The sequence below is a fragment of the Trichosurus vulpecula genome, chromosome 5 (assembly GCF_011100635.1).
Source record: "Trichosurus vulpecula isolate mTriVul1 chromosome 5, mTriVul1.pri, whole genome shotgun sequence".
In the NCBI taxonomy this organism is placed as follows: Eukaryota; Metazoa; Chordata; class Mammalia; order Diprotodontia; family Phalangeridae; genus Trichosurus; species Trichosurus vulpecula.
In genome coordinates, this window is record NC_050577.1 from 182,555,183 (window position 1) to 182,570,049 (window position 14,867).

General features: G+C 37.6%; 1 protein-coding gene and 1 non-coding gene across 2 annotated transcripts in view; one reads left to right on the forward strand and one right to left on the reverse strand.

Moving 5' to 3' along the window:
• Window positions 1–6,527: 6,527 nt before the first annotated feature.
• Window positions 6,528–14,867, reverse strand: part of CMAS (cytidine monophosphate N-acetylneuraminic acid synthetase) — a 29,271-nt gene continuing 20,931 nt past the window's right edge. The window contains exons 5-8 of the mRNA XM_036760313.1: window positions 12,286–12,380; window positions 11,519–11,690; window positions 10,484–10,637; window positions 6,528–7,147 (exon numbers count right to left, since the gene is read on the reverse strand). Coding sequence (XP_036616208.1) covers window positions 6,960–7,147; window positions 10,484–10,637; window positions 11,519–11,690; window positions 12,286–12,380 — 609 coding nt within the window. The 3' untranslated portion in view covers window positions 6,528–6,959. The remainder of the gene's footprint in view (window positions 7,148–10,483; window positions 10,638–11,518; window positions 11,691–12,285; window positions 12,381–14,867) is intronic.
• On the forward strand, window positions 7,627–7,728 carry LOC118852470. The gene has a single exon (XR_005010547.1). It is a non-coding gene; the product is annotated as a U6 spliceosomal RNA (small nuclear RNA).

The following is a 14,867-nucleotide window of genomic DNA, read 5'->3' on the forward strand; positions in this document are numbered from 1 at the left end:
GTGATGTATTTAGTTTACTAATAAATGGCGGGTGGTAAGAGTTAATTATCAAGAGTGTACATTTCTATGAATTTATAAGGAAATTTCAAAGCATACTCTATTGACTACTTTAAAACCCAGGATAGGAATTAAAAAGGAAGATGGACCAGTGGTAGTTAAAATACCACTCCACTTGACTATACATTTGGCTAGTTGTATTTAAATCCAGTTACAAAAGCATTTTTGTATCATATGTACACATATCTACTATGTAGTAATATGTATAATTATATAAGATATATTATATGTATATAATACATAATTATATGTGCTTTCACACTGTGGAATATAGAGTGATAGATGGACATATAAGGAAATACTAGAAACTACAATGACCTCTTAATAGTCATTTCTATTCAAACAATTCTTGGTGTCTATATAGAAATATTCTCTGCTATAATAATTCATGACATACCTATAGACCATGCCAATGCATGGTTTGGTCAAGGTATAAATAGCTATAGACTCATTACAAGTTACAATAATTTGAAGGTTTTAATGAGAAAGATGTTAAAAAGAAACAATTTCTTGTTCAATTTCCATAAGTTTGGACTCAATTATCTTTATTTCAAAATAAAGGCAGTTCTATTCTGAAACCTTATCTTGGCCCAATTTGGAGAAATATGCTTTGGTTTCAAATCGTCATACTCCTCTAGCTAAGAAAAGAAGGCATTCTATTACAAACTTCCTCATTATTACTCAGTCTTATTTATAAAAAATAGCCCTATACCACAGACCCTGAGCATCATAGTGAAGTTTAAATGTACTTACTCTGGGACTCTTCCATAAATTGTCAATATAAAAAAGGATATGTAGGAATCATCACTCAAGGCTCAGTACAAATTGAAAATAAATATTTAATAGGTATTGGTCTGGAATATACTAGTTGCAAAGGAATTTTTAAGTTCTACGGTGCTCACCTATGTTGTCTTTACATGAATACAAAATAATAGGTTGAATTGTTCAGTTGATTCATCTCTTTATAAATCAAAAAAAAACAACTAGTACTCATGGTCATATTGTGTTCAAATCAACTTAATTTTTTTAAAGATAGGTACAGAAGATGACAAAACAAGTAATGGAAAATGAATGCATGAAGAATGACAGTGTGGATCGGTCCTGTAAAAATAATCGTAGAATTACTAAAACACAGAAAGAGCTGAGCCACTAAGAAAAGAGAAGGGCCACAAAAAGGTGGGGTTTTCAAAAACCACATTGACCAAATGAGGAGGATTAAATAAGAACAGTACCACTGTCTGGGTTGGATGAGACAATGATAATAGACAATGAAAAGGAATCAAAGAAGCTCAATTCCATTTGCTTCTGCTTTCTTTATCAAAGAGAAAGATCTTTGCGTGAGAGTAAAGAAGCTCATCCCTTCATTTGAAGGAGGGCACCAACACAAGTCATCTCTTCATTTTCCGCCTAGCTGCACTCATTTGCAGTTCTCCATAAAATCTCCCCACCCCTGGCCAGGTACCTTCTCCAGCTCCATCCCTTTCAGCTTCCTCTTGTGTGTTGCCTTGTTCGCATAAGATTGTAATCCCCCTTGAGGGCATGGACTGTCCTCCTTAATTTTTTTGTTTTTTTGTATTTTTATCCTCAGATCTTAGCACAGCATCTGACATATTGTGAATACTTAATAAATGCTTATTGACTATTGATTTGATTTCTGTGCCCAGAGCAAGAAATGGAAGGGGAATAAGGGAAAGAAATCCATATAGCCACAGACAGATGGCAAGATGGCCTGGGGAGAGCTGACTACACAAAATATTAACTGTGATCTAAGACCAGCTGGTAGACAGTGGCTGAAGACTAGTCTACATTCACTCCATCATTCATAAAGAAAGCTGGAAGCTAAAGTGGGAGCTCCAAAGATGAGTGGTTTCCTCAGGGACTGGGGGTCATGAATTCTAGAGGACCAGGGCCCAGGAGTTCAGATTCGATGGAGAAGATGCCGATCTAGGTGAAGTAAAGTGTAATCAGAGAGGCAGACAGTAAGCAATTTAGTCTTGGTAGATGACTATATAGTTGGATGGGATGTGAACAAAAAGCATGGTCTGGGAGTGACTGGAATGATTGATCAAGTGACTGGAATGATTGATCAGGGGAATTCTAAAAGCAAGTTTACCAAGATTTTAGCAAAATCTTTGACAATTTGTTAAAATCGTACAAGATTCCTTAAAAAAAGATGTAACCACAGAGATAACTTAGACAACTGTCTAATGGTATACCTTAGAAAATGATATACCTTACCTATGATATACTATACCTATGATATACCAATAATACACCTTAAGCAAAGCGTAATGGAGGATGTTCACTTATCAAATGCTTTGCCAGTGCCATGGAGAAGGTTAAGCACATAGCCCAAATGGAAGAGGGATTCCCTATACATGGAGAAGACCTTTAGAAAGAAGTTCCATTTGCAGATGATATTGAGTTGATTATTTCAAGTCTTGGAATATTACTAAGCCTTCAGAATGAGAGCTGTTCTGTTATCACATAAAAAGTATTGTCCTAACTATCCACACAGGAGAAAGTGAGTGAATAATGCTTATTTTCCACTTATATGCAAGTGAATAAACAGTTCAGACAGCAAGTTCAACAGTATGTGTTTCTTGGATATAAAACTGTAACTAGCACATGGCCAATGGAGTTTTGTCCTAGGCTGCCAAAAATTCAAGTGGAGATGGGCTTCCTCAATGTCAAGCTCTGTGGTTCAGGGTCCTTTAGACGATTGTGAGATGTGAAGCAAATCAGTACTCTTGCCTGAGGAAGTGCACCATTTCTACCTTCCACTCTCTGAGGACCCTATCCTTATCACACTGCTCTCAGAGGTCCACCTTCCCCTACTGTTATACTTGTATGACTGCCTCCCATTGGGGTAGATTCCCTTTGTGCCACCTGGGCTGGGGTCCCAACATGGTACAGCCAGGATTAGTGGTGATAGTGGCAAATGCTGGCTTTGGGACATTCTGAGGTCTTTAATTTCCATGCCTCCCTCTCTGACTTCAAATTTGCCCCAGAATTCCCTCTTACAGTAATGCTTGGACAGACACCACAGGTAGACAAAGAACTAGGCTCTGAGTTGATGAGGAAGCTAGTGAGCTGGACTGTATTTTTGGTTTTGAAGATCTCAAGTTTTCCCCTGAAATAAAGGACCATCTTTTTAACATCAATATTCTCCCAGTGATGGTACCTGGTTGCAAAGCTGCAAATAGCATAGTCTCTGAAGAATTCTAATTGCAATGTCACTCAAAAAATCTTGAGATTCGTTATGAGCAGGAGAATGTTGCCTCTCAGTTGCTTTGGGGTTTTAAACCTGAATAACTCTGAGGATGGTTTCCATGAACAGAAATTTTTGAGGGTTTTTGAGAGAAAGGTAAGTTGAGATTTGGGTACAGTATCACAGAATTTAGAGAACTTAGAAATCATTTTTTAGACCAGTGGTTGTCAAACTCAAATAGAAATGAGGACCACCAATCTATACATAAGAATCCCTGGGGGCCACACATTGACAGTTTTAAAATGCAATGTTATCTACATTTTATTGTGTTTTTACAAATTTTTTTTGTCCCAGTTACATTTTAATCTGGTTCAGGCTGCACTAGGGAATGTGGGCTGCATGCTGCTGCTCAGGGTGTGTTTGACACCTCTGATCAAGACTAAGTCCCTCATTTTAATATGAGTAAACAGAGTTTGAGTGACTTGCACAAGTAGGAGGTACAAATACAGGCATTTGAACTCAAATCTTCAAACTCCAAGTGTAACGCTATTTGTTATACATCGCTGTTGAATTTGAGGTGCTGCAAGGGCATCCTAGTGTTGCTATCCAGCAGGCAATTGGGCATAGCACTAGGGAGAGGGATTTATAGGTAGAAATTTTAGTTTTGGTGACATAGCACTGGGTCAGATCACCAACGGAGAGAATGTGCAGATCTTCTCTTCCTAGTGATATGGTAGGCTACAATTTTGCCATGTACTTCACCTGCACCCCTTCGTAACTATGATGTATACTATAAATAGCAGGTCCTTAATAAGTGCCCAATCACTTATCAATGTCTCTACATCTATCTTCTTAATCTCTGTGTTCTCCAGACTCAAAAGTTTGGAACCCTCTTTGATTTCTTCTATCTTCTTTATAGCTTTTATCCAATCAATCATCATTGGGTTATCTGTTTATCATATAGGTTATCACATCAATTCATATATACAAATCATGTTCCATGAAATAGTAAAATCATAGAGCATAAATGTCCAGTATAACATGGTTAGCCCACCAATATCAATATTAGAAAGGAATTCCATTGAAACATATATAGAATGCAGGATAAATATGGGACTGAGGACTCATTGCTAAAAGAAGTGCTTTAAAGGGAAGCTTTCTTTTTATTTTTAAATATTAGAAGGAAAGTTTATTCAGTTCACACATACTCTTTTGTACTGTATCAAGAACACCAAATGTTATAGTATGCAAAAACAAAGTAATTCACCTGTATTTCTGTTGAGGCAATCAGTAAATGAGAAGATCTTTCCCACCCATTTGAATAGGCTTAAGGTGGGGCTCCAGGTGGGGCATATCTTCACTCCCAAGGTGCTAAGCCCATGTGGGCATGAAGCCCTCAAGATCCTAGGGAGAGGTGCTAACTCCAGAGCCAAGAGTAGCCGCATAAGTTCTCGTCCCTCAGATGATGCTCTAGTCAATTGGATGACGTCTAATGACTGTATAAAAAGACAGAACACAGCTTCGAGATAGAGACGTGGTGAAGGGAGAAGCAGCAGTGGGGGCAGCAGCAGCAGTGGGCGGTAGCAGCGGCAGCTGAAGCTGAAGCCAAAGAAGCTGAAGCAGCAGGTGTTGCTGAGAGCAGGACTGACCCGCGTGCAGACCAAAGAGTGCTGAGCAAGGGCTTGAGGCCAGTGGGTAATCTTTTTACCCGATGGCCCTAGCATTGGGGGGAAGCACAAATATGATTTGGCTTACTGTCATGTTTTCTGTAACCTCCTGGTTACTTTTGTGAGGCGGACTTTTTGGGCCTGGAAGGCAGGATATCAAATTGGGGACAACTGGTCCCTGGGTCTGCTACTTTGGAGCTTGAATAAATGCTTTAATTCCTCTGCCTTCTACTTAGAGAATTCCTTTTATCCTGCGGTTCTGAACCATTCAGGCATATTTATGATTTTCTTTGAAATCATGAATTCTGCCTTCATGATGTAATTTCTCACCTGGCTGACCTAATTTTAGAAGCTGTTTTCTCAAATGTTGAGATAAATGAATCAAGAAAAGTCCATATATATATACATTTTTTACTGTTGGTCAACAAATAAAGGCAGTTTGAAATGAAAGCAAGTCTCTAAATAAAACTATTTCATCTTAGGTACCAAACATTATTTCTAATGTGTGACAAAAATCACAGCAAAGCGAAGAGATTTTGTGGCTTAAAAAAAACCAGAGAACAAGGGCAATTTTGTTGATAGTCAATATAATGTCTTATTCTAGATATTCATAGGGACTTGAAGTATAAAAATTCTCTGTAACAGAAGCATATAAATAGACGAGTTAAAAAATGTTTCTTGCTTCTCTCATATCTAATCTAAATGTTCAGACCTCTGAGATGTTTTGTTCAGGACTCAATTAGGTAGAAGAGAGATTTCTTTGTTAAGTGTATAGGTACAAATGCAGCAAAATATGGTATGTAAAATTAACATGAAAACTGCCTTACAGATAAGTACAAGTGACTCACCAGTCCATCTCACTCTCCCCATCCCAATTACATATCTGGTTCTACGTAAATTTAAATAAAATGTAAGCTTTTTTACACCAATCAGGTCTTTGAGTAAGGTCTTTGAGATTAGGGATATTGTCTTATTTCTTTCCTGTAGTGAATAGCACAATGTAATGTACACAAGAAGTATTTTAGAAAATACTTGTTGAGTAAATGAATAAATTAAATCAAGACTTTGTTAGATTTTTCATAGGATCACAGGTTCACAAAATTAGATTTGAAAGGTACCTTAGTGGTCACCTAGACCTTAGGTACCCCTTCTGTCATTTTATAGATGAGGAAACTGAGGCATAAATAACTTCCCAGGATCATACAGCTATTAAATGCCTGAGATGAGATTTGAAGGCAGATCTTCCTGAATCAAGTCCAGTGCCCTAACCACTACACTACTGGTGTCAAACTCAAATAGAAATGGATCCCTGCAGGTCACATATTGACTTAGAAAACCACAAATTCACATTATCTGTGTTGCATTATATTTTTCTTTTGTAAAACATGTTCCAACTAGATTTTAATCTAATTTGGGCTGTACCTGGGAGTTGCGCCAGTTGGCCGTGAGTCTGATACCTCTTGCTCTCCATCATGCTGCCTCCTAATTTGTAACTGACTCTAAAACGTATGGTCAAGTGGCAATCTAAAATGCATTTCAGGAATAAGGTGATGTTTCTGTTAACTTATCCTACAATAATGAGACAGTTCTAGTGAAGTTTGTGCAATATAGTTTTATTAATTGATAGTGCAAATCTCAACAGACACACAGTCCCATAATAAATAAAACTCAAGGATCACTTGAACCACATGAACATGCAGTCTTATTTGGTACGATGCAAAGCTTTAACCTTCTGACAATATTGCTAATTGTGTTTAACAAAAATCTGGGAAAGCCTGGAAGCAACCCTAAGTGATGAATTCAAATAAAAGGTAATACAGACCATTCCTTTTCTACAACAGATTTTGGGCTAATGATTTCAGAAGTTTTCATTTTAAAGCTATTTAATTATACCACAGAGCAAATCATATTTCTGAAACATTACAACTTGGAAGTAAAACCAATAAAATAAAAGCAAAGTGGTTGAAGAGGGCCATATAGTTTCCTCTTCTTTTTTATCATCATTATCATCATCACATTATGTTCTATTTTTGGCATGAATTCACTTTTTCCATCAGTAAGAAGATGTGTTCTGCAAACTCTCGGATGGCACCTCGGCCTCCACTGCATTTGCAAATATACCCAGAAGCCTTTTGGGCAATGGAGCAAGCATCAGCAGGAACCCCACTCATGCCAGCTTTCTTCAAGCATTCTTCATCAGAAACTTCATTTCCTAAAAAAAAAAATACGTGCATTAAAGCAAACACTAATAAAACACAAAAAGCATTCTTTTTGGATATAGCAAGCTATTTAAATTCTGACTTCCAACTTAACCAATCCTTACAACTCTGTGAGGTAGTTACTATCATTACCCCTATGAGGAAACTGATTCTAAGAGAGGTTAAGTCACTGGCCCTAGGTTGCACAGCTATTAAGTGTCTCAGGAGGAGTTTAAACACAGGTCTTTCTGACTCCAAGTCTACGAGTCCATCCATTGTGCCACAGTGCATGCATCAGAGGTCCACAAAAACTTGAGACTTCAGAAATGACTGGGGAGGTAGTATAATACAGTATAGGGAGAAGAGTGCTGAATTTGAAGTAATGGTCTGGGTTCAAATCCTGCCTTTGACACTTAACCTATGTTATTGGGTAAATCATTTCATATCTTTGGGCCTCAGTTTCTGTACCCATAAAATGAAACGGGTTTTTGCTCTGAGAGCACATCTACTCAAATTTAAAATTGGAATGATACAGAGATTAGCATGGTTCATGTGCAAGGCTGGTTCAAAAATCCATGAAATCTCCCAGACTGCTGTTTTAATGAGGAGACTGTACTAGATTACATCCTATGTCTGTTCCAGAGTTAAATCACTATGATCCTTTGATTCATCTCCAACAGATGTGTTACCTGATGCAGAGACACTTGCCACAGTGAGTGAGGTCAGCTGTGTGGCAGAGACTGACAAATGGGAGTCACCTGAATTTAAGCTTCCATTTCTCAATGCATAATGTAGCCTGTAGTGAGAGTAGGCGGAAGATACTTCAACAGCAACTTTAAAAACTTAAGATATAGTGTAACTTCAACAAGCTATGGAAGTACACCATATCTGGAGGAATAGGCACACATTATTTTAGACATACACATGATAAACACCCACATGAATGTAGCATGGGCCAGAGCCTCTTACCCTTTTTTGTGTGTTAGGCACTCCTGGCGAAACCTATGGAATTCTTAGAATAATATTTTTAAATGCATAAAGTAAAAAAAATGTAGGATTATAAAGGAAGCCAATTATATTGAAGTACAGTTATCAAAATGTCAAAGAAAAAGTTCAGGGATCTCATGTTAAGAACCCTTGGGAAGCAAACAAATTGAGCTCTAAATTTTCCACAACATAATTCAAATTGATTTACAGGGAACTCTTATCAAGTAAGAATGCAGGGTTCCGGTTTCTAAATGCCACAATTACTATACAGAAATCTTACGTGTAAACCAATTTTCAAAGAATTAGAATAAAGTGCAGGCTCTACATTATTACTCAAGGCAAAGTAAACTTTTAATCATTTAATTTAGTAATTGACTTTTTCTTCAGTGCTTGTTCAGAGGTCATTTGAGAGCCTTACTATGCCTGCCTCAGAGTTATCATCAATTGTTATTATAATGTAGGGATTATAAAGCACTGATGATAAAATTCCACTTACTACGGTGCGAAGAGAGTTTACTCTAACCTGTTTTGGTCTTATCTGCTCTGAGAAGTCTCCATATTTCTCATAACTAATGAAATGTCAAATATGAAGAAGGCCAGCAAACGCTGCTATTACCTCCTCACCTCTCTCCTGCAGCATGGAAACAGTTTCCTGATTGGTCTCCTGGCATCTAGTCTCCCTTCTCTCCAGTCCAACTTCTGCCCGGCTCTCAAATGAATACTCCTCCGCCATAAATCATCATTCTACTAGGAAATCTACACTTGTTCCCTTTGGACTCTAGGTCAAAATGCAAACTCCTCAGCCTGTCCTTCAAAGCCTGCCTCAATATGGCTCCCACTTAGAGAAAACAGAAGCTAGTGATTGGAGCATGCTCTTCTTCCTTCTTCATACCACCCACCAATCTCTTCTCCTTTACTCCAGCTTCTGTTAATACAGTGATCTTTCTTCTTCCTAAGGTCAAGGCCAGCCCTTCTTCATGTGCCTCCAATCTCATGCCTATTCGTCTTCTCCACCTGCCTGCCCCCTCAATCACCTCCTCCAATTTGTTCCTTCCCTGCTCCCTTCAGCACATCCAAGTATTCTTCTCTATGCTAGAAAAACCTTCACTAAGACTAGTCTAGATCCTCTCAAGCTGTCAGCCTACATTTCTCCTCCCTTTCTTAGCCAAACACCAAAAAAAGCCGTCTATGCTCACGGTTCCACTTCCTCCTCCCTTTTTCAGCTCTCTGAAATCTGGTATCAGATTTTTGCTTGACTGAAATTACTCACTCCAAAGTTACCGATGACTTCTTAACTGCCAAATCTAAGTAGTTTTTCAATCCTCATTTTTCTTGACCTCTCCGAAGCATCTGACATTGTGAACCACTCAGTCAGTAAGTTAGGCAATAAGCATTTATTAATTCTGGAACAGCCATTATAGTGAGTGGGACAGTGAATTGATTAGGAATGTGTAAAAGGACTGCTTTTCTGAATTGAAGGCCCAATCGATTATGTAACATAAATCTGAAGCAGATCAAATCAACATCGTCTTGTGATTTCCATCAGTTCTATTCAGCTCCACGTGAATAGCATTGAAGGAGATGAAGAGTGGGACCTTGGGGTTTGGGAGGTATGGCTGGTAATAGGACAAGGGAGTAAGGGATTCTAGAAGAAAGTGTAAAGTTGAACCAATTTTCAAAGGGTTCAAGATAGAGAAGAGAAGAGAGTATATCCAGTGCAGGGGTGATGGAATGGGAAGGAACTGAAGGGGGGAAGGATTAGTGGTCAGTAAGGACAAACAGGGACAACAGCCATAAGACATAAGGAAATATGGAATGGTAAAATATTAGGATCAGATAAACTTCAGAGTTCATGAACATGGAAACAGAATACTTGTGGTTGTTAGTAAGATCAAAAGCATGACTGTCTCTGTGTATAGCTGACCTAGAATGGAGAAACAAATCATTAAAACTCAGTTACTGAGGAACTGGAAAGTTCTGATAGTTGAGGAAGCATCAAAATGTAAACTGAAATCCCCTAGTGTGTATGAGGGCATGAAACCATTCCAGGACCTGAACTCACTGAGGAATGGAGAAGATAATGTATGTCAATAGAAAATGGTCACAAGGATCTAGATTGGGTGATAAATTTGGACACTGTGAACCTCAAAGGAGGAGAGGCTACTGAGTGATGGTGGTAGGAGAGTCTGGAAGTGGCACTATGAAACAAGGAGTATTCTGACTCCCCTGCCAGTCGAGGGGTATGAGTGATGCTTTCTTTTTGCCATTTCTTTATCTATAAAATGTACAAAATATCCATAGATTCACATGTGAAAGATGAAATCCTAATTCTATTTTATTTGACTGAATAACAAGGTACCCACCTAGATATGCCACTTCTTTCCAACATAAACCCATTTCTTTTCTCCATTCATCTACAACTGCTAGCTTATTGGATATACCAATTTCCATTCTCACATCCAGTTTTAAAGAGGAGAGTGTCTGTTTTGAACAGGCCCTTTCAGAGATTAACCTCACCTGTGGAAAAAAAATGAAAATATTAAAGCATTACAAATTTTAAAAACAGAAAAATTCTTTAAAAATAATAGCTCCAGAACATAATACAAGTCAACAAAATGAAGAGTTATTTGACATCCTGAGATATTATTTTAAGTAAAAAGAATTAATTTTATATTTAAAATGTGACCATTTTAACATTTTTCTAAGTCTAATCTAAGATTGAAATGTTGTGCTTCCACAAGGTAAAAAACTTCAGGGCAAAAATGATACATAAATTATCCTATTCTGATAGATAAGACAGCTCCAACATCCAGAACCTGGGAAGGGATAGCTCCACTGTCCTTTGTCCTGATGAGACCACATCTGGAGTACTTCGCTGAATTCCTGATGCCATGTTTTAGGAAGGCCACTAACAACTTCTAGAGGAGGCTGACCAGGACAGTGAGCAGCCTTGAGACAATGGAATGAACAACAAAAGCAACTGTGAAAGTTACCCTAGAGAAGATTGAGGTGAAACATGGTAATTATCTTCCTGTGTATAAATAGCTGTCATATGTTAGAAGAGTTAGATTTTGGTTGGTCCTAAAGGACAGATAAGTAGAAGTTGCACAGAGACAGATTTAGGCTCAATAAAAGGAAAAATTCCCTAATCATTGGGGCTATTAAAAAATGGAATGGGCTACTTTTGAAAGTCTACTAGTCAGGAATTTTGTAGAGGATATTTCTTTATAGGTAAGAGTTGGACAAGATGGCGTCTGTAGTCTCTTCCATATTTGAGATTCTATTACCAAAAATTTTAAATCTCAGGATTCTCTCCTCCAATTTTCTGTGAGACTAAATAAAAATAAATATGCATATATATATAATAAATATAATTATACAATTCAATAGGTAAATACCTCAATATTACTTTTCTTTAGTAAACTTATCCCAATTGAATCTCTAACATCATAAGATATTATTTCTTCTTGGTTTCCTGATACATAAATGTGACCATTGGTGAGACATCCATCAATATTGCAAACTAGGAGCTTTATTTCCTTAAGTTTCTCTTTGCCAAAATAGCCATATCTGAAAGAAACCAAATCCAAATTTGACAAGGTCCTTTTAAATCCAAATATAATACTCTTAGGTTTAAAAGCACTTTACAGAGATCATCTCATTTGAGCCTCACAGTAACAACCCTGACGTAGGTACTATAGCTAATATTTTCTCTAGATGAGAAAACAGAGGTTCAGAGTAGCTATATGCCTTTCCCTTGGTCAGGTAGCTAATATCCTGAGGAAGGACTCTAACACGTCTTCATGACTCCAAATCCAGCACTCTTCTAACTCTTACAAACAGACTCATCCTAATTAGCTGTCACCTGTAAATTTAATAAGCATGTTATCTACTTAATTTTTCAAGTCACTGGTTATGTTAAAGACTCTACCATGTATAGACACACATATAAAAGCATAGATTCTTGTATGTTATTGTGGATAAGATCAAGGTAGGCTAAAATGGTGTCATTTTATGGAACCATACTAACTATATTGAATAGCTTATAGCCTACAAGTCATTCAGAAATTGCCATCTGTACACTTTGTTGTAATGTTTTAATAATCACAGAATTTAATCTATTTGTTAAATATAAATATACTTGGCTCTAATTAAATGTGCTTACCTCAATACTCTTTGTTCTGCAATAGGCCAGTCAATATCAACATCGATATCTATGCTGTGTTCAGCTCGCATTTCATAGTAGGCCATCTTCCCACCCTATAAAAAAATTAATGTCAAAAGTATTCTTAGCATCAAATGCAGCTGTTCCTGTCCCAGCAAAAAGGTTTTTTAAAATTAGTATCATTTCTCTTTTCCAATGCCTCCCTTTGAAAATTTAAATAAGAAACAAAAAAAAGCCCTTTGCAATAGATATGCATAGTACAATAAAATGAATACTCACATTGGCCAGCTCCAAAAATAAATGTCTTATTCTAAATGTTAAGCGCATCACCTTTCTGGCAGGAGGTGGGTAGCATGTTTCAGTCAGTCAGTCAATAAACATTTATCAAGTACCTACCACATGCCAGGCACTGTGCTAAGCACAGGGAATAGAAAGGCAAAAAAAAACCAAAACAAAACAAAACACCAAAAACAAAACCAGTCCCTGCTTTTAAGGAGCTCACATATTAATGGGGAAGACAGCATGCAAACAACTACATACAAACAAGCTATATACATGATAAACTGGAGAGAATCAACAGAAGGAAGGCACTAGAATTAAGGGAGAATTGGGAATGAATTCCCAAAAATCCCATGGGATTTTAGATGGGACTTGGAGGAAGCCAGGGAAGCCAGGAGGCAGAGATGAGGGGGAAAGGCATTCCAGGCAGGAGGGACAGCCAGTAAAAATGAATGAAGTCTGGAGATGGAATGTCTTGTTTGAGAAACAGCAAGGAAGCCAATGTTCCTGGAGTACATAAAGGCTGGGAGTGAGGAAAGGCTTAAGAAGACTGGAAAGGGGGCAGATTACGAAGGATTTTGGATGCCAAAATAGAGGACTTTATATTTCATACAAAAGGTAATAGGACGCCACAGGACTTTACTGAGTAAAGGAGGGTTATATGACCATACCTGAGCTTTAGAAAGATGACTTTGACAGCTGAATGGAGCAAGGATGGGAGTGAGGAGAGATTTGTGCCAGGGAGACCAACCAGCGGGCTATTGTAATAGTCCAGGTATGAGATGATGAGGGCCTGCACCAGGCTGGTGGCAGTGTCAGAGGAGAGAAGGTGGCATATTTGAAAGATATGACAAAGATAAAACTGACAGGCCTTGGAACAGACTGGATATGGGGAATGAGAGAGAATGAGGACTCAAGGATAACACCTAGGTTGTAAGCCTGCATGATTGAGAGGATGGTGGTGCCCTCAACAATAATAGAGAAGTGAGGATAGAGGAGAATTTGGGGGAAAAGAGAGCATTACACTGATCAGAGTTCTAAAGCTTTTCAAAGTTATTTTTCACTATAATGCTGTGTTAACGTTTTCCCCATTCTGCTCACTTTACTCTGCATCAGTTCATAGAAGTCTTCCTAGCTTCCTTTGAAGCCGTCCATTTTGTTATTTCTTATGGTACAGTGATATTCCTTTACATGCCTATGCCAGAATTTGTTTAGTCATTCCTCAATAGGTTAGCACCCCCTGAGTTTTCTGTTTGCTACTATAAATATTTTTATACCTAGCAGTGGTATAACTGGGTCAAAAGGTATGCGCAATTTAGTAACTTTCTAGAAAATAGTTTATTACAATGCACACAACTTTTTATGTTACTTTTAAAAGGATTTCTGAAGAACTACAAAAATGCAAGACATTACTAACATAAACCAATGAATTTTTGAACCAAACAATTTGGAGGACCTTTTTTTCTCCCTACATCAAAACAATCCTACCAAGAAGCTTATAATATTTCCAAATACTGTTGATGGCAAAATTCACATTTTTTCTTTAAAATGAAATTCTACTTTAATATTTAAATAATTATGAACAATATTCTCTCCTCCCAATATTATGGCCAAAGGGAGAGGTAGATAAATACCATCAAGAAGCAATCTCTAAGGCAGCCTAGGGAGAGAAAATAGAGACATAGAGCCCTGTATGATAACAACACATATGAACAGATTTCTTTTCTTTCTACTCTTCTCCAACTCAGGGACAGTAAGAGTCCTTGTGATTTTTGTTCCAGGTATGACACAAGAGAAAAAGAAAACTTTTACTACTATTGTACCTTATATATTTTATTTGTGGAAATTCATATAGAACAAATGGAAGAACTAATATTTAGCCCTAATTTAAAACTCCCAGTTAAGGAAGCACCTTTGTGTGTGTGTGTGTGTGTGTGTGCATGTGTGTGTGGGTATGTGTGTGCGCGTGCGTGCATGTGTCGGGGCAGGGGGGGTTCATTATCACTAAAACTTGTTGATGTAGGTAGGAAGGTAGTATGATTTCCTACCTTAGCAATTATGTGGATGACAGGGATCATTTTCTATAAAGATGGACTTCCACTTTCACAATTAATAAGTCCTTGTGTCTCATTCCTACTGGGCAGAGAGAAATACTGGTTTCATCCATATCTTAGAGTATGGTTTATGGACCATGTCTCGGATGGGAGCTTGTAATAAGAATCTGTACCTGATCAGTACGATTTTTCCTAATTCTTTAATCTTTTGTATAAAATATGTAGACTGGTGAGATGCTGTTTTCTTCC